Genomic DNA, 25,256 nt, shown 5'->3' on the forward strand with positions numbered 1-25,256 from the left:
ACAAGACAGAAATCAGACAAAGTACCAGGTGATCAGATTAGGACACTAAATCGATGCACAGATAGAGATTAGAAACTTGAGATGCTAGAGTTAGATTTAATACGTGATGACCACGCAGGAAAGCACATACACGCACACACACACAGAAAGAGATGTAAACAAACATATAGAGACAAAACTATAATATTACCGTTGCTATACATACTATTATTAATCATTTGACGAGATACTCTAGTCGCTCGCCTCTGTCCCTTTGCTTTCTCCTTTATGTCGTAGTAATAACAACATAATTGGCTAATGTAGCGACAGTATTATAGAGCGGGTGAGTCACGTGAAGCTGTACGAAGCGACTATTGTGCACAAATGTACCCTGCATAAGTGTTTAACGACCCACTAATAAATAAGATGTTAGTGGCTAAGTTAATTAAGGGATACCTGCCACTAATACGAAACAGGTAAAGTGTACCGTACATTTTAACTATGCCACAAAACCTATCAGTAGCAATAAACTCTTTCCTATGCATATGTATATATATTCATGTCGTCCAGCAGGACATATCCGACGCTTATACCCGCCATACCTAAAGTTTGATGTGTTTCAGAAACTTTGGCGGAGAAGGACTTTGAGCGTTGGAAGAAATCCGAGCTGACGTTAAATCCGCGTTTAACGGGCGAATTCTGGGCGGAAAGAGGCACCTTATTGTCGCGGGTGTCGACGTCAAGGTCAGGCCGAAGATCGCCACTTATTTGCGACACCGGCCTAAGGCCTCGGGGACGACCGCCCGGCGACAGTTCGTTCTGACACTGTCCCGCCCTGAACCCGTCCGCGCTCTCTACCTTCATGCTTTTGCTCCGCTGTACTGGGCTACCGAGCGATCTACTGGTGTTGTTCAGGGCTCCCTGAATTGATTGCACGCTAATCATGGCCACGCCTCCAGTCGGCCGCCTTTTCGGACTGACGTCTGACTGCCGCAGTAGGTCCGCTTGATCTGACATCTGGACGCCTAGGCCCGACTGCATCAACGTCTGACCCTGATGGGTCGGAGTTACTATGACGGGCTCGGGCGTCTCGTCAAGTAGGGCTGCTGCCGATCGTCGTTTCTCCTGCTGCGACTGCTGCTGCGATGAAACTAATCGACTAAGGCTCCCATGCCCGCCGCTGCTGTTATCGGCATTTGCGGACTGCGGCAGTCCAGCAACGAGCATGTTGCCGCTACACTCCGGAAGGGGGGACGACTTCTGGCTGACGGGAGTCGCTGACAAATTCGCGAGGGGGGAAATCGTTGTGGCTACTTCCTCGTCGGTGGACATTGGGCGGCTAGAAACCGCCGAAGCTGACCCTCCGCTCGTCTCTGTAAAAGAACGGCACACATTCGCACACGGACGCCCAAACAAACAAACAAAAGCAACAGCACCACACGCTATCGGCAGGCATGAGAGAAGTAAGCCTTAGGTTACTAAGTAGGTAGGTAGGTAGGTCATATATATATGAGCGAAGCGAAAAATAAGGCGCAAGAAATGATCTCAGTGACATACGAGTTGACACGTCGCGCGCTTGTCGTCTCAAAGCGGACGCAAGGCGAAGGGAAGATGGGCAATAATAAGGACACACATAAACACATATATAGGGACAGTATCGCTTTGGTTAGTGAATGCTGATTTAAGCAATGGACTGTATTGCTACTTCCGCGAAAGGCATCTAAATTGGTCCATCAATGAAGGGACTTGCATTACTGACCAAAACACTGATACTTTTCATAGATATCACTTACTCGAAAACTTTGTCAGATCTCAATTATTTACCTCTGAAAAGTTTCGTAATCATTCAAGCACGATATGACATATACCATTCTGCACACATTTGTAACTTACCAATATCTAACAACTCTGCCGTCGAGTTCGAGTTTGAGAGGCTTTGATTATTGTACGCTGGTATCGCAGCCTCGTCGTCGGCCGTTGACGGAGTGGTGCGTTCCTCAGGTGTGGCAGGGAGGGAAGGCTCCGTGGGGGTGGCCCGCACAGGCCTCCTTCGGCCGTGGTTCTTTTTGGGCTTGATGGCGATCTTGTGACGGGCCGCATTGTGACTCATCTGACCGCCCTTGTCGACGCCCCCGCCCCCAACGGCACTGCCACTGCTTTGGCCCCCTCCGCTAACGCCAACTGAACTATGCTGACTGTTTGAAGCGCCTGCACTCAGTGAATCCTGCGAAGATTTGTGTTATGGACGCGTCATGTTAATGAACAACGATCTGTGTTAAAGAGGCGTCGTTCTAATAAATAGAAAAAGTAACATAAGCCTAACTGAGGTTAGTAAAATGGTGGGTGTGGTAACCGCAAAACATATGGACTCGTCCTAAGTTCTCTAATACCTTATTGCTAGATACAAATATACCGAGGAAAAGTAATATCGGCTGCATTCTCTTCCACAAACGATGGACCTGCGACATGACGATGGACGGACAACCTCGTAGAAGAGCTGCAGAAAATTCCTTTGAAGTTATGACTAATCTTTCCCCAAGCGATTTGGTTTTCTTTGAAAGAACGCCGATGAGCTTTCTTCCAGCATACAAACTTCACGTTTCTATTCAATTGGCCGGCAATCACTATTCATTTACTGCTAAACTAGTCAGTCTATTCCACAACATAAGCTCACCCCAATCCCTTAAATAACTAATACTAACAAGCAAAAACGGTGGCTCTATAATATTGCGTGATATGTATGAAATTAAATTTTAATAGCTAATTCTAAACGGGTGGCTCGATGTCAGTAGCAAGATCAGCACCTTTACCCACAGGCCGACGGCCATTCACTGGTTTAACTGTGGTACGTTTGATCCCTCACAGTCCCGTATGAGGTTCAATGTTGCATATGTGATATGGAGTTCCAAGAGTATATTTAGTCCTCCGTCAAAATCGGGTTAATGCCTTGAGGTAGAGAACGGAACGGAGAAATACTCCAACTAGGAATTAGACTTCTTCCCGTCACTGCTGACTTGGGAGAAGAGGAGCTAGCGTACGAAATGGAAACAGACTTGTAAGGGGCCGCGTTTCTTTCATCGGCAACTAGTCAAAAATTTATCATTAAGTTTCCATTTTTTGCCTGCATTATCCCATATAAAAGAAAGTTAGAAATGCTTATAATAATCACAACTTCCTAATGCTGTTTAGTACAATGCACTAAGCAATCCGTAATCAAACGATAAAAAAGGCTATCAGATACCATAACTAATAAGCTACACTTCTATGAACAGATTAAAAATTTCACTCCGAATTAATCCGTCTTACTGATACGGCAGAACAAACAAATATCAGTAGAAATTCTGAGAATTGGGAAACTGATCTACTAAGACTAATAAATCTTACAGACGGACACAGAGAATTAGATACGAGTGTTGTGCTTATTATTCAAAGCTTTTGCGATATGCAGAATTTATAAGTAAGCAATCGTATCGTTGAATTTCTCAACAGCATTTCGCAGAAATTTTTTTTTTCTATTTAAATTTTTTAAGTAATGCACTGTCAAGTAAATGTCCAATTCTCTGCAGATTTTTCAAGAGTGAGCTAACTTACCTCGTCCGTTTCGGAACTAAGCATACTGGAGAGGCTGCCCGCACTGCACGTGCTCCTCGCTTTCGCTTTGTTGCCCTGTGTCACAGCCATCACGAAAGGGGTAACTCGACGACCAGTGGAAAACCACCACAAAAAATTGCCGCAGCAGAAACGACACGTCAGCAGTAGCCACAGCAGAAGTAGAGAAAAAGTACAAAACTCACGTTAGTAACGTTCCGTGTTTCACTAGATCCCGCTAACTGTCACTCGCGCACAAGGACAACTTCGCTCGTATTTCTAGATTGCTCAGCCGGATGTAGCTATTAACTCACATAACAAAAACCTTCTGCCCTTCGTCAGCTGCGGACCAGTAACGTATAGGAAACAGCTGTAGTCGTTAGTACTGCAGACACATACAATCTCTTCTGAATCCTGGCCTTTTTGTAAAGTATTTCGTCTTGTCAAGCCGCATTGCACTACTCACGAGAACCGACTCAGTTGTTACGCAACTCTTGCGAGCACGTAAATTTTACCTTGGAAAGTGCTACAACAAAGCACCAATTCATTGACCTATCCACCCTACTGTAGCGTTGCACTCGACTGTCGCTCATTGAAATGCCGGCCCAAGTTATGCTGCCTGTCAGGCCGCGCTTCCTGATCTCGGGCGGCTCCGTGTGCTAGCATATGAATAACCTGCGCACGCGAGCTATCTCTTTCCCTCTCCGTGGCAAAGGAAGACAACGGTCAAATACGGAACACAGCGGCGGATCGTTCTGATGTTTCGGTTGTCCCTTCATAGGCTCCATCGAGTGTCTGTCCCATAGGGGCTGCCAAGCAGCCTAAAATATTTAACCACCGCTGTCGTAACAGTCTTTTTCTGACACTGACAACGTAAGTAGACCCCTGTCAAGAACTACGCCAGAGAACGTAACATTTACACAACAACATGCCATATGTATGCATCATCGATAAAACAGGAAACAGAAAGCTATCGGCCCAAGTTACGGACGCAATAGGCGAATGCTTTCTCCCTTCTATCTCACCCTCTCTTTCATCTTTCTTCCACGCCATTTGGCCTAGAAGGAACGGCCTAATGAGCAAAGACTATTTCGGCCGCGTAGGCTCATTGAGTTAAGCCCGCAACGGGAGTTTGGAACGAAGGAAAAGACGAAGAACCTGCCAACATTAGCGAATACAGACGGTGTTAGGTAGGCTAATTACGCGTAAGCAAACCCTCCTGCTGCTCCATCTGCTGCTACGGGTGTAACAGATCTCGCCGAGCGCCCGAGGACCGCAAGACTTTGTAGAACACGACACACCCAATATGGCGGGCGGAGCAGTGGCGGCAGCGGCAAGCCGACCCCATAAATTGTTCGCTGTTGCCAGGAGCCACGCAATGAAGAAATAGGAGTGTTCATGGTTAGGTTGCAATTTTTCTTTTTATATATTTTTCGGTATACGTATTTAGCGAGTTGGTTTTTAGAGAACACAGGTTCTACAATGGTTTAACTGCCTCTAAGGCTACGAGATCTGATGCATCAAGCTGAGTGCCGTTTGTTCAAGGGAATGGAAGAAGACTTCTGTTTGTCCTTGCCAAGTGAGTAGGCTTAAACTTCCCAGGAAATGATGGGAGGGCATACACATAGCACACATGATGGCCTTGCGAGACGACGAGCGTGAACGTTTTTCCACAGAATCGAACGAAGGAGTATTCCTACAGAAAAGCTAGTTCGTATATGAGTAAAGAAATATTTTGATACCTTCACGCCACTGGCTGACAGTGAAAGATGAGCAGCGCTACCCCATAAGTATGCTTCATTAGAAAAAGCCATTCATTTGCGAATTGGATTGACATCGATTATTATCCACTTATTCAGCCGATACGTTCAATATCGTTATTATTAAGTAAAGTTATTGCTTTAAACGCTCCCAACATTTATGGCATGTGATATTATCAATATCTTATCATGGTTCCGTATACATTGGCGCCATAATACCGGCTGTCTTGAAAGCAGACAATGTAAATTCGAGCAAAAGCGAGACATGAATGTAACGATATTTGATAACGAACTCTAATCATATCGTTTTCGTACGAAACACTAGCCATTAACAGCAGCAGATGGATAATTATTTTGGCAATATAAATAAACATCGCATAGGGTGGGACACTGACGGGTGAGGAGTGCTGCAAGATGCTGGCGATGCTGCCTGTGAGAGGGTGCTGTCCTGCGTGTGTCCCAAGAGTTCCAGGGACGCGTCCGTCGGATCCAATTACCCCGCCGCAAGGCAGTAACAGGCCACCTTCAGAGGCATGCTCGCCCGCATTGGGCGGTGTGTGAGAACAAGGGCTCCGGGGGAGACCCGGGTCCTCATCTTCTTCCTCGTCGCTGTCTTCCTCGCCAGCTTGTCTAGCTCTAACGCGATTGAACAACTCGTTCTGTTAAAATTAAAAATAAAAGCATTTAGACAAATACGTAGCGGTTACTGTACTGCAATGAGCTCGGGAATCATAAAAAAAGTTATTTCGCTTTTTGGTTTCGAGTTTGGTTTAATTGTGGGGAAACGTAATTGCCAATTTGTGCTCGAACTCCTACTGGACGAAAAAAAAATAGAAATTACCTTTAAAAACACCTACGCTATCGTTTCCACTTTAATTTCGATGCTTTATCTTTCTCTACCGTCTATATCATCAGCGTGTATAGCTGAAGATATTTGTACAGGTATTTAAATGTCGACGTTACTTGAGGAATTAAGTTAATTTGAACTATCTGATATTCTCCTTTACTGGGTTGTTGTTGTTGTTGTTTAGAGGTGCGACTAACTAGGCTGGTTTACCTTGAAGAGGCTGTTGGTGATGCTAATGCCAGTCATTACAGGCACCGGATGGATGATTTGCCCCATCTCTGCAGGGGTCGACGTGTCCGGACTGAATACCGAATCGTGTGATAATGACAGTCCTGCCATTGAGTATAGTCCTGCGCCTGGTCCAGCTCCGGCTGCCACTCCACATCCTGCGCCGCTGCCTACAGCTGAGCATAAGGCCGAAGTGATTCTATTTATTATTCATTGAAGCAGGAGTTGATGATGTTGTCTTTAAAAAACAAGCTTATACTGACCGGACCTGATTGAAATCTGAACACCAAAGGAGGCGAAACTGTCCGTGATAATGAAGCGGTATGGATGGTCAATGTGTTATTATATTAAATTATCTATCAGCCAATTTGATGCCGATCAAGCTAGCATATTCATCGACTTGACTGAGTGCTCCTTCATTAGTACAACTGAAATCACTGTACCATAAACCGGCTGATTGAGGCTTTCAAAACCATATATTCAGACCTACGGGCTAATCTCAAGCAAGAAGAAATTTTTTTGTGACATCTTGCAGATTCCATTGCAGAGAAGAATAGAGATGACGATCTAGTCTAAGCAATGCATAAAATTGAATAATATTAACAAAATGAACGATTCGATCGAATTTAGAATATTAACAGAATACCTTTTAGAGCAGTTCAATAACAACGTTTTTAGCCCTTTCCAAAATGGTTTCAACCGTTAGGTACTTGCAAGCTGAGAGCACAAGAAGACGCGGGAAAATTTTGAATTCTATTGATAGAAGCCTACCGAGACCAGTCGGGTCATTGATGTCAATTGAATGATCGTCAAGATCCATGTTTGGGTCAAGTGGGTCACCTAACGCTGCCTGGCGAAGCTCTCCTACGCTAAGAGATTTCTTTGACGTGACTATCCCACCGCCTTCTGACGAAACACCTGAAGAATGATGACCACACCAGATGGGACATGTAATAGAAAATTAGTTCATGCGCAGTCACTCGGTAAAAGAAAATGATATACATATGTATATATACTTTTTCAGCGTACGCATTGTGTACTCTGAAACTTATATTGAGAAGCTGTCAATCATAACGCATATTATTTGATGTTCCGCAGCGTTTTCGTAGGACAAACATGACGTAATAGTGACTCATGCAACACAAAACAATGAAAAATAATATACTGATGACGTTCGTGTATGTCTTCGAGAACCGTCACAGTAGTAAGCGATGGCTAGACTTAAATGGATTTGGCCGAAGTCGTGGTGGATGAATCGTTCGAAAGATCAACAGTCCAACTAACAGCGCATCTTACCTAAACACATCTGGCCAAATCGTGAGAGCTGATTAAGGGAACCATTCTGCTCGGTAGCCTCACGATCTATTAGCATGTGATACGACTGTGTACATGTTGCCGACGTACAACCAGCTAAATCTCTGATACAGGAAAGACTGGTCGCGTACGGAGGCCTACCGAATCTCTCTGGAGCAAAGCGAATCTGCATTCTCGTAGAAAACCATATACTCCTGTCTAGAACAAGTCCGTACTTTCATCTGTCTCTCGCTGTATCTCGTTGCGTTGTTTCCTCATAGAAAAGCACGGAAAGCTAGGATAAACGACTGACGAAACCCTTTTCAAATCTGTGACTTAGCTCTATGTGATATGATAAGGCGGTTAAAAACGGCACAGGTAGTAATAGCAGCGGTGACTCGAACCAGACTCCGGATTACGCCAGCGGTAATCCTACCCCCTCAAGGTTGTTTTCAAGCTGCCGAAGTGTCTGAAACATCTACGCTAGGGGCAGCTGCGACGGAGTCAGCTAACGTCGTACGACCTTCCGATTCTACAACCCCAGAGACCACGGTGGCGATGATCGCTTCGAATACGGGGGTGATTAAGAATTACGGAGAGTTCGTCTTTGAATGTAGTTTGTCAGTATAGAAACAGGGCGAATGAAGGGGACATTCAAACGATTACATACAGTGACCGGGTGTGAGTGTATCGGGGTTATCTGGAACACATAGACATGTTGTATTCACGAACGCAAATATAAATTTCCAAGGTTTGTCAAGCGGGGAGTGAGTGGCCTATTGGCAAAGGTACTTAAAAAACAATATATAACGAACGCAACGACTTGAAAATGATCAAATAATGAAACGTTTTTACTTTAACGATATGCTACCTAGTGCCGATAAAATGCCGAAATTCATTCTCATAGACACTGACCTTCAGAACATTTGACACGTTTCACTTTTGAGCCCCAGCGAAAGATTTTACGAACCGCTCGAAATGGGTGGAACTTCTTTCGTTTTGTTTCTGAAAAACAAATATATGTGTATATATGTTAAAAGTATATACAAGTAGTGTGATTACATTACTTTTAAATCAATGCAAAAAAATATATACCCTCGTGAGTATGGACCACATTTAGCTCGAGGCCATCTATTTACAGCCGGTAATTTTATATCAATCAATCAATCATGTGAAAGCATCTGCTGCTTACTTCTATGTTTAACTCGTTCTATTATTTCCAGTCTCGAAAGCCTTTGCCTTCTATATATATATATATATATGCCACTTTAGTTAAATGTTATAATATTAATAGTGAACTAACAGTAAAAACTATCAATACTACCTACAATGTCTACATATACTGATTCGTAAGCATAATTCTTACTTTGCTCTTGTAGCCGGCTATGTCGATGAAGACTCATTTTGAAAAATCATTAAGCTACAGACGTTCTTTATCAATATGGTCATACACAAAATTCGAGTCCAAACAATCCACTTACAAATATACATATATAAATCAAATTGTTAAAATGATTACAACATAAATAAAAGGACAATAGACAGAATATCGTTAGCGCATTGTTTGTCGGAGCGATCGACATTCGAGCGAGAGACTGACCGAATCATCATGTCTTTGTTGCATTCACTGCATTACTACTGAAAACCTTTCAAATGGAACTGGTTTTAAATTTCCCTCCAAAAGGGCAAGAGGTCTGCTACAAATAAAAATATTGACACAAAATACATGTTTATGTCCAATACAGATCATTGGAAATCTCGTCATTGCCCAAATAGCTAAAATTAATAAATAAATTGATTAACATATATCTTAATGGGCTTTTTACTTGGTCGACTTGAAACCCCCTTTTTAATTAATTAATCGTTTTTATGGCGCGAATAGCATTCAGTCAATTCAAATCGCCGCAAGAATATCAAGAGATTCATTTACCCTTTAGCGAAACAGCTGCGCCGAACAAACCGGCCCAATATCTGCTGATAATTCCATTAGAGTTTATATACTTTTATACTGTTCAGTGTCTCCCAAAAAAAGTTCTCAGGAAAAAAAACTAGAACAAGATTCGAGCTATACGAGCCCATCCATCGTTGTTTGACTGTTACTGTATTTAAATACAATGGCCATATATCAGATCTATTAGACTGTATTGTTTGAGTTTCGATTTCCAAGTGTAAATTTCACATCACTTTAGCGCGAAAACTGATATCCGCAAGGATCGGACATTATTAATTAAAGAGAACAACATCGACTTTTCTTTAAATAATCTTAGATAACGTCGTTTTCGAATTTGCTACTTTTAAAACCCTTTGCCACTTTCAGCACATAGGTACAAACACGCGTAAGCACTGAGCTTTTATCTTCGTTCGATTGTTTTACATAGGTGTGTCATGTCAAATCTCTTAACACTGGTCAAGAACAGCGATTTAAACATTCTTACTAAGTGAACCTCGGGCTTAAGCCACACCGTCTCTAAGGCGGTTTCCCTTACATTAGGCACGATTTACGAGAGACGTCCCCAGGGAAGAGGAGCCGCTCCTCGTCGCAAAACTCTAAAGCCACGGACCATATCATCGAAGCGGGCAACCTCTCCGGTTCCGTGCAAATCTCACCTTCTGATTTCACCCCCGGCTACTACGCAGCCTAGTAAAGAGAAGAAGAGGAGAGGAGGAGAATTTACAACAACAAAAGCTATTGTTGCAAGCTAAAACCTGTTGCGTTCCGGTGATCTAACCGGTGGAGGACCGAAAAATAGTCGCTGGAAGATGACTTAGTCAGCTTCTGGGTGAGCATCCACATTTATAGAAACTGATCCTTAGCAAATCGATAGTCATAGATCTTATTTATTAACCAATTGGCTAAAGAAGTCGCCACACAACAGCGGTGTCCTGCAGCGGAAACTACAGAGATATAATCAGACTGGAAATGCCTTTGTAAAACCAAAAATAAGTTTTTGGACTTACTTAACGAACGCAAGCATGCATTGAGCATGACACGGTCCAATATGGCCCGCGAAGAACGAGAGCATTTAAAGTTCACGCGATTCATGTGTAAATCAGCTTTACTTGAAAATTGCAAACACTATAACATTAAACAGAGCCGTATGTAATGCACAAAAAACAATGGTTCAAAAAAATAGCTAGAGAACGCCACCACTATTACGATCGTCATCGTCGTCACCAGGGTGAAATACTCTCTCGTGATTGCCCGATGTTCAGATTTGCCATTGGGTAAGGCTGGTGCTCCTGCTGCTGTGTGGCTCACCATTTTTGCTCGAAGGATCTCTAGGCTTGTCCGCAGACGTCCTGTGCCCCTCGGATCGCTCTAGCCAAGTTACAACCGAGTAAATTATAGAGAGATGTAAGCACAAAAAGCAGACAGAGAGCAAGGACTTGCGCCTCAAAGGCTCGCATGTGGGTTGCAGCTGCTTGATTTTTTTCACTGTGACCGCTTGTGGAGTTTGAATATACAAACATGTTGTGTGTATGTTTCTCTCTATAGCTCCTCTCAATGAACACAAACTGGGTGAGGCGCTAGCCTTGAAATTACTACGGGTCGCACGGTCGTGGGTCGTTCTGGCTGACTCGGATCTTGCCCACTTTGTTTTTGTCTGCTTGAAAAGGATCAACGTGTTGCCGTAGTACTCACACGGCACTTGATTATAGACCGAAGTATAAGATGAATGAACTGTGAATCTTTGTTCTTTTTTCGCGATCAAACGGTCACTCTTGTAAACAATGCCAACTCGACCCGGACTGCCCTTAACTGGCGAGTATGATTTAGCCATGCTCTGCTTTAAAGACTAAATAAATAATATACTCTTATTTTATGGACAGCGTGAGCTAGAAAAAGGTTAAGAAATCGACGATTACAGTAGCAGCTAAGTAATAATAGCAAAGTAATGCAGTTCGTAACAATTTCCACAAGATTCGAATTTAAAACGAATGATCGTACGAACGAAGGTTAGAAGCAGAAATTTTTAATATACCACTGATTGCAGATCAACTTTAATAAACTTTCACGTTCGCTACTCGATGGTTTTAGCTACTTATTAATATTTAACCTTTAAAGTACAACTCGAAAACTATGTAAACCACTATAAGCCATAAGCACATAAGCCACAGGCACAGTTTGTGACAATCTGAAGAACTCTTTACTTACTAGCTATAATTCGACTCTATACATCGAGTGCTCGAACCCCTGTCCCGGACGTTATCTTTGAGTCAAATGGGCTAAAACTAATCCGCGCACATCCGCAACATATATATACACATTCTAGCTTTAAGGGCATAAACCAGCTTGATATAATTCTCCACTTTACTACGTCCGTTGCGCTGCGATTCATTTTATTTGTTAACAATCGTTTACAGATCGAAATAAAATCGAAGGAAACGTGCTTGGATACGCCGCGCCGTTAGGTAAACACGAAGCCCTGTGAAACCTGTCGCGTACAAACGACAGCATCAGTAAGTCACATAATTTCCATATGTTTAACATTTTGATTGCCACATGCCGACCCTGCTCGGTAATATCAGCAGGCGATTCTTTCCTTCGTCAACAAATATTGTTGTCAAATCTACATTACTGGTAGGTCTTACAGATGTAACAAAGCACAACATTTTATTTCAGAAAGGAAGCAGTCATATCGTTCTAAATTGTGCGTTATATGTATTCATTAGCTAGAAAGCAGTACGAGGCGTATCGTAGCTTTGCTTCTGAAAAGTTTGCCTAGATCTACCCCTATAAAAATTATGCTTTTGCTAATAAACAGCGTCTAGAACGCACGATCATCTAATATCATCCGCTTTTGTATGATTAGGGCTTGTGATTTGTTGAATATTACAATGATTACTAACCTAAACATTTACCACAGAAACAGGAAAAGTGGCCACCGCAGAGTCTGCCGGCTGGGAACATTGCCAAGCATGTAGATCCGTCGTTGCTAGGTCCCCCATAGCAACTAAGTGGCAACTAAATTAAGGAGCTTGTCGAAGACAAACAACGGTTTAGACGACCAGCAAGGGTTATCTCAGATTTCTGACATATAAATAGCCCTGAACGATGTCCGAACGATATCTTCTCGATTAGACATATATGCATTGTTGCTTGATGAATGTGATGTACTACAACTTCACTATATGGGCGTCCGTCAATTATTCTACACTCTTGTGTTACCTTGTGCCGACACTAATACTTGTTTATAGTTTATGTAAATATTTCGGCTAGTGTCAGTTGTCACCCATTTGAAAAAGGTAAAGTTACCAATACAGATGCGTCTGCAACAATATCAGCTTCTAACAGCTTTCGTTAGGGCATTCGTGCTACTCTAATCAATCAAATTTTGCTGTTAACCCTTTGAGTAATGGTCAACATATCAGGAGTAGAGGTCGATAGTGCTGGAGAGACTATATCGAGTTGTTTAAAACATCTCGCATCATATGGGTTATACGAGTTTTGTTCAGTTTACAAAACTACTTCAAGGGATTTTCCAAATGTCCTAAAAATGGGGCCAAAAGCAACGTGCGGCATGATATCCATTACGCCACTTGAATAAATACAGCGTAGCGCATGTATTCACTGTTAGAGTCCTAAACAAAGTTAATCTTAACCCATTTACCCTTGTCCATACGGACAGGACAGCTGCTGCTTCGTTCCTTAGTGCAGCACGCGCACGTGACGCTGCTATCGTCGTGGTCGTCATGGTCTCCCATTTGAATTTTTCAAGAGATTCTCAATAACATTTGCGGATTTATCCACAATTCTGTTTAAGCTACTCAACTACTTAAAAGATCATGGCCTCGTTACTAGTTTTATCACTTCTGTGCTTTCATTTGCATCTAACTTTTTCTAACGAGAAAGACCCGTCGCATTTTATACGGTTGCATTGGTTTTGGCCACTGCCAGTATTGCCGGCGGTTCACTTAAAAGCGAATCTCAACAATCAATCAAAACAAGTACGTGGTTCAGAAATTAACTTTGTCAAATCTCGGATTTACCTTGACATTTTGGCTTTTTGCTTTCTGTGCCCATTCATTTCAGTCCGAATTAACATCTGGCTGCCGCATCTTTTTTTTTTTTGTTTGTCTGGCCGACTTTTTCTCAGCCAGACAGTCTGTCTTTGCTTGAGTTACAGACAAGCGCGCTTGAAAGGCCAGGCTTCTAGCAAATCTAGTTTTCCATTCTAGCGCATAAAATAAATCAATCGAAGAAGAAACAACACCAGCGTTACCAGCTCGCTTGCTAGATTGATCTCACTAATAATATGATCTGCAGAAGCCCTCTCTCTGATAGATTTCGTAAGAGCCGGTTATCTATTTCTGTAATAAGTACGATTGCTACAAGCCGCACATTCGGCGGCATAGTACAACGGATATGGATAAAACAATGCAGAAAATGAAGAAGATTTTTCGTCTGTCCGTGCTGAAACTCCGTGTCATTAATAATAATAATCATAATATTATTAATGTTATTATAATTATTGTTGTACGTACATATGGAATGCATACAGAGTTAAATTATCGCCTGCACTATTTGTGGCCTACCCATTTTCGGACTGCCCGGGAATATTAGGATCGTTAGAAGGCGCCATCACTGTCGGCACGCTAAGACCGTAAGTACTATACATATTAGGTGCATAAGCAGGCCGAATGTTGACGTCGTCTGCATAATGTCTCCGTGTTTTCTCTGCTTCCTTTACAATCATTTTCAGCTTTTAAAGAGGCGGCAAGTTCGGACATATTCTACCATTGCCAATACGCAAAAATACAAGTAGTATGTAAAGTTAATGCGTTCTTATGCTCAAATAGCGTCGCTGGATCGTTGTTCGCAGCGAACATGTAGTGCTTACTGCTTTCGCCACCGTTCTTCTTTGTGGTACTATTCATTCGGTGTGGTATTTAAGGAGTGGTACTAATGGTATGGCACTCCACCGGCGATGGTGTAACACACTACGTTCAGGACTGTCAGTGTACTCAGAATGTTCTGACCGGCATCGCTCAATGACCACAAGATAGGCAAGGTGCAGTTAATGCGTCAGATACGATACAGTTAGCGCTCCGAAAACTGGCGAATAGCCGTCGCATCTCTGTTCGGATCAGCCAAACGGGACTTGGATGTAGAAAGAAGAACCTGGCGCAAAAAAAACATTGTTACATCAACAAGAAGAAAAGATATTGGTATACGGTAGCTGTCTTTTTTTTTACAAGTAGACATAGCGTTGGAGAAAGGTAAACCTAATTCTTTGAAGTTGGATGAGCTTTAATGAAGCTACTCGATAAGGTTGCAGACACACCCCCCTTACGTACAAGGCGTTATTTGCTTTTGCTAAATGAAAAAACCCGTTCCTTGCTTAGCTGGTGCGGTTTAACAGTCGCTGATCTTCATCGCTATATCGACTGATAGTAATAGCCATACAGACGCGATTATAGCTTAAATTAGCATCGAAGGAAGGTGCTTTAAGAGCGCCTTCATTTTGAAAAGTGAACGTTCTTTCTAAGCTAATTTCATCAGTTGCCTGTAGATCTATTTGTTCCCGTGAAGTGCTAGAAGTCCGTCGTCCAGCGTACATTTGTAATGGTGACTGTAGGAATGAGAAGAAATACGTGTCTTAACGCAGACTTGGAAAGGCCAAATAAATAGATTTAATGACAGAGCATTTGTTTAGGCATCATGCACACTACAGACATGTAACACATACTTATACCGTATATGACATATTGTCGTGCAGACTTGTAGGAGAGAGCTAAAGTTATTTCCAGATGATTTGTCTGTATTGTATTTGTATGCATAGTTTGTTTTGGGCAAAATATACGCTGATATAAAAACAAGACTACTTGGCTGAAATAGAAACATTTCAGACAGATACCTAGATTCATGGGAATTGCCAGTTGCTTCACTTTGGAACATAAGCGGCACACAGACAACTTAAGTGCTGCCCATATGGTTTACAACGTGAGACTTGTTTTTTCGCTCATGACACACATAGTGATATAGTAGACTTGAACCTGGGCTGCGCCTTAGGTGGACTGGTCGAGCACAGCCTGGCTTTTCCTGCTTGAGACAAGAAACCATTTCTTGTCCTCTGAGACCTTCTGCTTGACTTTGATGGCATAATACCTTACAATTGCGCTCCCGGTAAATCATTCGAGCGATTCTTGTATGACCTTCTTGTTTCGGTCGTAGTTTGGCGCCAAAAATATTTTCCGATTGGCAATAATGAACGTTTTCAAACCGTCCGTCGAAATATCTCCTAATTTATGCCAGACACTTTGTAAGTTAAGCTGCACAGTAAAACCTTGATGCGTATTTTAAATTGTGCACGGTCCTAATTAAACAAGCATAATCTAAACGTACAAATATCAAACGTTCATGCAGAACAGGTACATTGCTATACAGAATAAGTGTAACTTCTTTTCACTGAGTCATGATATTTAGGTTAGGATGCATTTTAATACCTGTGAAAGCTGTCATGGCAATTTATCAATAATGAGATCTCTCTACCATGCACGTCCAGGTCTTCGTCTAGCTTATAACGTCCCAGATTGCAGGCTTGTTTTTTGCTCGCTACCGTCACGCTCGTATAAATCACAGATTTTCTTGTGCAGATAGGTATTCAATAAGCCATGGTCTGTTGAACTTATTACAGGTGCAGGCATCCATACAGTGTAACCTACAGCTTAATGTTTGACTGTTGATAAATGAGTCTCTTCAAACACTGAGACGTTGATGTCTCACGCGAATTCACCCATAGTCTAACCTTTGCTGTCTCTTCAGCACTACGTTCTACAGCGTAATCATATCGTACTCCCTTTTTCACTTTGTTAATGGAGCCCGTACTAGCAACTTCTATCCTAGAACCGAAAAACCCTCTAGCAATTCCCGTCGACGTCGCCTGACATCAATTGACTTATCGACGGGTGGCTGGATGCAAAGAGTTTCGCACGCATTCTGCACGAAAAAGACTTCAATACGGACCACAGGTTGCAATGAGGCGAAATCAAATAAATCTTAAAAAGTAGAGCCGATTTTCTGTAAAACAGCACTTTACACAGTTTTCAGGCCATCATGGCGGCATGGAACTAAACAGGTTCCTGTTACGCACCCCCCAACCAACCTGTACCTCATCAAGTATCGCCTGCCATAGGACGGCAACCAGCAGTGCTCTACTACCCGAAGTAGTAACAACGATAGGATAGCGTATAACAGAAGTAGAACCTATGCTAGTAACAGAGGTGATTGTAGATCGTTGTGACAACCATAGGCCAAGTCAGGCCAGTAATAAGGTATCAGCCGGCTGTCACCTGGCATCAACAGATCTTATATCGTAGTTTCTATCGCTGCGGCTGTTGGTTTGAGGCTTGCTTCAATGGTGGCCTCGACGCACCTGCTCTCGATCAGTGGTAGCTTCATCCGTAGCTTTCTAGCTGGTTTCAGTCCATATAACTAGCAGTTTTTAGAGCGGCGCGGCGAAACTAAGCACAATACTGGCACACCAGTAAATGGTGACGTCTATATGAAAGTCGTAGAATTGTAAGATGATGTAGCTGGCGTATGGCGGTAATTGGCCGCAATGGTAAGGTGGGTGCTGGTGGTGAACAGCGATTGTGTGGAAACAGGGGGCACTATAACAGCCACGAAAACCGAATGCATGCATGCCACCAGATAGTAGTTGGAGAAGATCTGGAGTTGGAGCTGGGCCGGTGAGTGGTTCAATGACTGACGACCATTCTGTCGAGCTATAATGATGACGAACATGAAGGAAAGCAGTGAAACGATGGCTTTACTGGCGACGGCGAACATCGAGAGGACCGTCATTACCTCCTTGGCTGCTGCCGTTTCCCTATCCGTTCCGTTTGAATCGCCGACCTTCATTTTCCCTCATCTTTATCTATTTGAGACGTTTTCTATGACAAGGTGCAGTTCTTGAATTTCGAATCAACCAGAAAACATCGGACCGTCGAACCCTGCGGCGCAGATCCCTCAGAGTTGAAAAAGACAACGAAAGTTTCTCAAGCGTTATCGTGCTTATCAAAATATTAAACTGGATATTTACAGCACTCTGTGCTAGTAGACAACCAGATCATTGGTAGTAGACTTCCACATGACAAACAGTCATTAATGTCTGATCGATTTATTTTGCACGTTCGAAGAAAACTGAGAATATTAAATTGGAGATTTGTAAAAGACGTAAGGGAACGTTTTTAAGGTGATGGATAACCATTAAATAAGGCGATCGAATTCACATAGATTTCTTTAGATATCTCTGATATTTTAGAAATGGGTTGATTTAACGGGTCGTATTGGGCATTAGTGAATTCACAGGTGCAACTCTATTGGAGAACAATAATATCCTCTGTTGCTGAAATGGCTCTGGTAGCAGAATTTAACCACTCTGTAAACCTTTCTTCTTTGATTTAACAACAAATTTAAATCATTACGTCCGCATAAGAATGGCTATCAGTTGTCTTTCTGAAACTATCAGACAAGTAGCACAGAGTTAGGACGTCACTGTCAATGTGTGATAAATCACATCTGCTCAATGCATACGGGTGGTAACATCTCTCCAGGTTTTATTGATTCATCTAATTTCTACAACTGAATATACAAGAGCGACTTACGAAAAAGTCGATTTATTCCAGGCGGAAAACGATCTCATAGCTTACAAGCTGTAAAGATGCTTCCCCAGTGTCTGAACTAATGGATATGCTAGTCACTGATATCAGAGTCAACAGTCGGATGCAGTTATATATAACGGGTGACGTAATATATAACGGGTGAGCGACAGGTTGGAGAGCTCAAGCAGTACAACGAAAATAATATCAGTGCCAGACCAAGGCAATACAGCATTCAATGCCGATTCTACCTTGATCGGAGTGATCTCTCTTAGGTAAACCTATAATTGATTTATGCCGCTGATTCCTAGCTTGCTGTCGTCGACATTGATACCTCACATTGACGGCAAAAATACCTCATACTCACTTTATACGAAGATGCCCATAGATGCTTCTTCAGCTTCTCGTTTTAAGGCTGACACTCGTTACAAATTTGAGAACCTCTTTTGTGCCCTTAAAACGTTCGCGAGCCAATCAAAAAGGGCACACTCTCACCGCGTCAGCCCCCATCGTGCAGTGTACACTGCTTTACTCATATCCAGTTTAACGGGCAACAAAGGGAACGGCGGTATGATTTAGCTACGGGACTGTGGTATGAAAAACTGCGGACGGATTTTCCGTGGTGACAGATTACTATCCGACATGCACCTAGGGTATTTATTAAAGATGCGACATTGTAGGTAGGATCGACGGCATAACGATAAAAACGTAAAAAGTGCGAGCACTTGGATGGCAGGTTTATTTTGTTGTTTACTATCGAACTTCGTTGAATGAACTACTAGTACTATTAATTTATTAAGTAATACTAAGCTATTAATACTTTCAGTTCCTTGTATTCCTGGCTTGTAGGTAACCGCATAAGCTACGACAAATAACATCCACGTTTCTATCTAGGGTATAAAATCTCTGGGGGAATATAACGGATTTTTGGTCGCATTAGACATTCGCAATGAAAATTTTAAGATATTTTTGTATGAGAAAAACGGCACTGAAAGAAAAGCAGAAAAGCTCCTATGTAGAGCACTTTGTTAATTACTTTCGCTTTAGCAAATTTCTGTATCAGATGTTAAACCATGACACCTATGAGATCAAAATTTCGCATCTAGCTCGTAGAGGTCGTTTTTTAAACGGTGCGCGTATTTTTTTTTGCCGTTACGTCGCGCACCCTATTGAGCGCGACCCTGAAACCCCTGACATTCAACTTTGATCCCTGACATTCTGAGCAAGAAGACCGCAGGCACGCCCATCCCGCATAGCATTAACTTTAAGCGCAGCATGTTTTTTTAATACGTGCCTCTCGATAACTTAACCATCAATCATACAACCAACCTATTTGCTACCGATACGTTCCCTCTGGAAACTCAACTTTACATTGACCAACTTCTCTTCCGCTAATATGCAGAGATCCCATATTTAACTCAATAGCTCTGGAAGTAGCTGATGTCTGTGCGAGTCTGAACTAATATATATAGCTAGTTTATCCCACCAAGTGCTGTGACTCAAACAAACGGAACTCCATCTATGAAACAACCAATATGTAAAATTACTTCAAAATAAGGAGATAACGTCTTCCATTTTAGAATATCTTTTATAGGTTGGCAAATAACGGATATGCTCAAGAAGCTACTCGACATGCTTGTGATGATAATTGAAAAGCCAGTTGAAAGGCTTTTTTCAATTGTATGAAAAAAACTGCATGTCATGCTGTGTCATAGCTGAGTATCTGGCCAAGAAAGATTTTTCAGGTCTGTCTTGAGACGAAACTGAAAGCAGCCGCGTGCAGACAGCGTAAAGGTTGTGATTCACATATAAACTTTTGATCACAAAGAAGCCTTATGTGACATCTGGGAATAAGAAGGGGTCGGCAACAGGAGCGGACTCGACCGAGAAGATTTTCCTGGCGACCTTTATATCCGCCTGCTCCATATGGCCTCGTCTGGTGGCCTAGAGGGCTGGTGGTTGATGTTGGTCGTCAGCCCTGTATTGCTTGCTACCCACTTCTCATGCTCAAGCCGACCCGGTCTGCCAGCTGGCTCGGCCAATTCGACTATGAGTCGACTGCAACCCCGTGCGGATCTCCATACAGACGGCCATGGACTTTTTGAGGCCATGCCGCTACTAGCCCAGCACAAACATCAACTGGCATCAGCAGTCCTCTAGGAGACTTGCCATCTGGATGACCGGCTACAATGAACTAGCCAGATGAACGCCATAGAAGCTGAGCTAAGCAACATAACCTGAAAGCTAGTCAGCCACGAATCCTGAAGTAACCGCTATACAACGAACAGCTGCTAGTTGTGCTGCCGCTTATGGGTGTACTAAGATCATATCAACATTTTCGAGCACACAGAGCTGAAGATATTCTAACACGACAAAGGACTAAACTCAACTGTTGGTTGATACAGGAACTTTCAGCTGTTCGAGTTGTCGGGAAGACGTCAGATAAACGCGGTAGTAGTGAACTCGTTCGCGGACGGAAGTGACCACGCGCTATCCAACCCCAGAGATCCTACAACGAAAATCGTTGACCTGATGCATGGTACGGTGGAGTAGGGAGTTCACAGATAAGAAGATAGGCCAATAGAACGAGACGTACTATATATGCTGCATCCCTTTGAGCAAAGTTCCATTGCCAAAGATCTGGAACACGCGTTCACTGTTAGGACGCGCTATTGAATACACCCGCAGGCCTGACAGGTTCCATTTCGCAGGCCTTGCTGGACGAAGCTTCTCGCGTGGCTCTCGCCTCGTGTCTGATCGCCAATCCGGAGACGAACACAAAGCCCCACCGCTGTTAGGTAGTGAGAGCGATTTAACCGAAAAGCAGCTGAAATATATTGTGCCGAAGCGGAACAGAGAAGATTAGTAGCTTGCCTGTTCCTTCCGGAAACAGGCGCAGCTGGCTGAGAAGGGCGATAAACTACGTTTTGTGTGGCAGCATACTTCTATGATCCCTCGCTTCTGTTTAGTTCAGTTTATCGCACAAATTTGCTTTAGTGGGGTTCGTCCCTCGATCGGCTGCCAGATACCCATCATTTTCCAACTTACGTATGATGCTAGAGGCTACTGAGCTGCTAGAGGAAGATCTTAGATCAGAATTTCCAGATGCACGAGTCGTCGTGTGCCCGACAGACAACGGGCCTGCGGCAGGTTTACCAGTGGAAGTTGCTGGTTACTGTAATTGAGTTGCCGAGCGCACAAAAAAGACTATGGAGATATTTGTCGAAAGGACCCTCGGGTGGAGATTCGAAATTTCTCTCGCGCTCTTGTGTGCGTATAATAACTACAGATCTCCAAACGAAAGTAGACGAAAGCAATAAACCTCATAGAAAAAGTATTTTAATAAGAAGATATAAGGCATCTTACTAGCATACTCTCGCCCTTCCATCATTTCAGGATCTGATATTCCGCACTCTATGCCACCTAAAAAATTTACTCGATTTGTGGCATCGTCTTGCGCTCTTCCTCAACGTTAGCCTCTCGAGGTTGTTCTCAGTTAGCGTTAATACGTGATGAACGCCTATGCGTCCTAAGCTACCTTATGACATCCCGCATGTGGTTTGCATAAAAAGTAGAGGACGGGCGGCTGCGCGAACAGCCAAGAGCGAAGGGCTGCGAAAAAGTAGAATGGATGATGTTTGAGTGTGTTCCTGTGGCTATATGTAGATGTTTGAGGAGGGACATATTCGGTGTAAAAATAGAACGTTGTGCCATCGCCATATCTCCTACAAAATGGACAAAAATGCGAGGCTACTGTTGAACCGACACTCGCCGAAGATTAGTATATATAAAAATAGTAGTAGCGTTCATCGTAGAGCGAGTGTGGACAAACGAAAAACGTTCAGTTACTATTACCACGACGACGACGACGATGACGACAGCGACGGCGGGTTGATGGCATATAAGGGCCACTCCATTGAGGCCAGTGGTGGCAATGGCGGCGATCAAATATTAAAATTAAACTATATGAATAAATATACAACTGGCTGCATTGGTGTAGAGCGAGTGGCTGAAAAATGCTCGTTTCTCTCAGCCAACTAAAAGACTACGCCAATCTCTTTAATACATATATATATATATGTCTGTGTGTGTATTATGTTATAAACTTCTCTGTCGCACATCCGCCCCTGCTTTCGCTTTGTATCGCACAGGGATACAAGGTTCAAAGATAGCCAGAGTTCGAAACGCTTTTGGTAAGCTGTTTACGCTCTTTCACACGCAAGCGCACAGATTCGCGCACCTCACCATTCATCCCGGCCTGCAGCATCAGTAGGGGCTACGACCCCGTAGAGAAGCAATGCTTCGTCATGCTGGTCGTCGTTTTCGCTAAACAGGCAGACGGTCAGACAGACCGTTCGACTATTAAACAACCAACGACCTCTCTGAACAGCGATAGAAGGCTAAATCTCCGCGCTCTTGAATGAAATGACCGCGGCTACGGTGTCCGACTGCGCGGAGAGCGCTCGTTATGTTTATTTTAAACTAGTTGGCGTTGTTGTTGTTACCGCTGTATTAGTTGCGGGCGCTTTGAGAGCAAGTCGATTCCAAAGTAGGACTTGGCGTCTTTGGCCAAAAGAAACAGGCGCCGGGAAATGACTGTCATTGTTTGTCTTCCTCACCGCCTGTTCTTTCTCTATTGACATCTACTGCTTCCATCGGGTATTTGTGCCATACTCCTTTTCCAGATCCCTCGGAACTCCTTTAGCCGGCAGCCACCCTTCGGTATGCTTGGGCAGCAGATCCACCGCTGGTGCTGTCGCGAACTGTCATGACGCTACCTTACAGGACTTCTCGTAAACTTCTGGTTATGTTGATACGACCGTGCAGATGTTAGCGACACAGCGTTCCATACCGTCTCTGCAGTTAGCAGTTGTCAATAAGACGAATTTGGCTACCACTGCCGAACTTGTTGCCGCACGGTTAACTTAATCGGTTACATTATCAGCAGCAATTTATAACAACAGTAACGCAGCTCATATAGCTGTTTATTTCCACATCGAAAATAAGTATGAAAATCGTCATGAACGAATCGCGTACTCTTGGCTTAATGCGGCTGCAGCAGGACAATTGCAGCTGAGGGCAAGGCAATTTGCCACCGCTGATGTCACTCCCAGTCGCTATACAGGGGCCGATCCCCTAACAATGATGTCGAACCAACCAGGACTATCTGTTACAAACTAAGTATGTTCTTCTCTTCGACAAGCAAACTGTTCATTTAAATCTAGCACAGTGAAGGTTAACGCCAGTACGAGTGCTGAGCAGTCGCTACGATTGCCACTTATTATTAGTACTGGTTTACGATCTCTATGGGTACTATAGCCGAATTAACCTCCGTCCTCTTTAACCATCATTTCTGTTTATGTAGATAAGTAGACATATTGGCAGTCAGAAAACGAGACCTCGATTTTGCTGAAGGTCTTCTTTGCTAACCGTTAGCGCCGCTTGGCCGTCTGTTGCTAATTCGTTGCCGTCATCCCTTCGACTTCATCTTCACCGCGCTCTGTGCTGTAGGAACCATTTCGAATAGGGTCTTCAATGTTTCTTCGCTTCGTCTTAGTTCGCATGAGGGGCGCTGAAGAACAGATGGCTGAGAAACGATGGGAACCTATGGGAACCCCCATCAGCAGCAGGAAACCCCCTGCCGGTCTAGTAAGCATGTAGAACTAGGATGTATTCAAGAGGAAAGAGCGAGGCGCAACCTTTGGCAGCCTATGACTGACTTGTCGATAACCAGACAGATCGTCGCGGAACGTCTTGCAGTCCGGCGGCCAAGGGGAGCATCAATATATGAGACGTAGTCAGCTGCTGTTCGGAGCGGCGGAAAGAGATACGGACGGAGAAGACGTGCACGCTGGCGTAGACCGCTCAACTGTATATGTGTGAATCTATATAAAACGTGATTTTGTTCTATCACCGCAGGTTGCCATGTGACGTCGAAAAATCGCGTACGATATAGCAGAATTCGTTAGAGTAGAAGACCATTTAAATACTCCACGACGACAGGCGATTTCTGTCAGATGTGAATTTTAAATGTCATCTAGCCTCATAAAGCTTGGGAAGAACTGCTTCATTGAACACTCCATCACTGGGTGCATCATTAACTCCCTGAGAAAAAAAAAACAGCCAGCGTTCAGGTATCTACAGATATTTAACTATCTGCTCTGTGCCGCATCTATAGAGTTATGCACTTTGCTCGTTTTCTGACCTAATTATTGTACAAAATGCGTGTCGAGCTTCGACTGATTCGACAAGTCGTTTCTTGACTTCAAACCGGCTGGATAACAGATTTATAATACTGCATAAACCTACCTCAATACCACTCACTTAAATCACTAATCACTATGAATTATAGTTTTTTTTTTTTGTATTTTCACTTCCGTAAATACGTTCAGTATGGGATCTACGCCAGCCTGACATGGGTTCACATACACTCTACATATACGGGTACGTTCCTAACTACAGGCGACAGGTTCGGCTACTTCTAATATCCTTCCAGCTATTACTTTCTACAAGTACCTCACATTGATCCAGGTAGTAGCGTTTTACTACGCGACAACGTTTCGTCTGCAGAAACACTACAGAAAGAAACAAGGCTATCTAGGCTACGGATTTCGTTGCCATTTTCCTTGGTATCTGACAATTGAAACAAGAGTATGATTCTCGCTAGCCTTAGCGGCTAAGTATCAGTAACTTCTAACATAGTATTGTAAGAACGGTACAATATTTGGCACGCCATGTACAACACAGCCCTACTTCTCTGCCGTTCATGTTGATCGACGCCATTTCTGATTCTGACTCAGCTCGCAGAAGCTCTATCCCACGTTGTTCTGGGGTGCACTTTTTAGCGATGCTTGAGAGTGATGCTCTATGCTCTTTGGGAATATTTTCCTTTACTTAGAAGTTTCGTTACTTGGAGACCAGGCCGACGATAGAGGTCGAATTCTCAGTGATATGCT

General features: G+C 43.3%; 1 protein-coding gene across 27 annotated transcripts in view; it reads right to left on the reverse strand.

The window, feature by feature from the left end:
• LOC111243165 (uncharacterized) overlaps window positions 1-25,256 on the reverse strand; it is a 173,422-nt gene that overhangs the window by 6,988 nt on the left and 141,178 nt on the right. For 21 of the 27 annotated variants that reach the window (XR_002670346.2, XR_002670345.2, XM_022788315.2 and 18 more), the window contains 7 exons: window positions 8,611-8,700; window positions 7,174-7,320; window positions 6,385-6,578; window positions 5,723-5,986; window positions 3,571-3,645; window positions 1,873-2,203; window positions 582-1,421 (listed from right to left, as the gene is read on the reverse strand). Coding sequence is in view for 25 of the 27 variants with exons in the window: in XM_022788315.2 (XP_022644050.1) it covers window positions 582-1,421; window positions 1,873-2,203; window positions 3,571-3,645; window positions 5,723-5,986; window positions 6,385-6,578; window positions 7,174-7,320; window positions 8,611-8,700 (1,941 nt within the window). In the remaining 2 variants the exon portion in view is untranslated. Of the gene's footprint in view, window positions 1-581; window positions 1,422-1,872; window positions 2,204-3,570; window positions 3,646-5,722; window positions 5,987-6,384; window positions 6,579-7,173; window positions 7,321-8,610; window positions 8,701-9,061; window positions 9,202-25,256 lie in introns of those variants that run through there. The other 6 variants (XM_086977563.1, XM_086977568.1, XM_086977567.1 and 3 more) reach the window with 4 other exon arrangements.

Source organism: Varroa destructor, unplaced genomic scaffold (genome assembly GCF_002443255.2).
Source record: "Varroa destructor unplaced genomic scaffold, Vdes_3.0 BEIS01000001.1, whole genome shotgun sequence".
In the NCBI taxonomy this organism is placed as follows: domain Eukaryota; kingdom Metazoa; phylum Arthropoda; class Arachnida; order Mesostigmata; family Varroidae; genus Varroa; species Varroa destructor.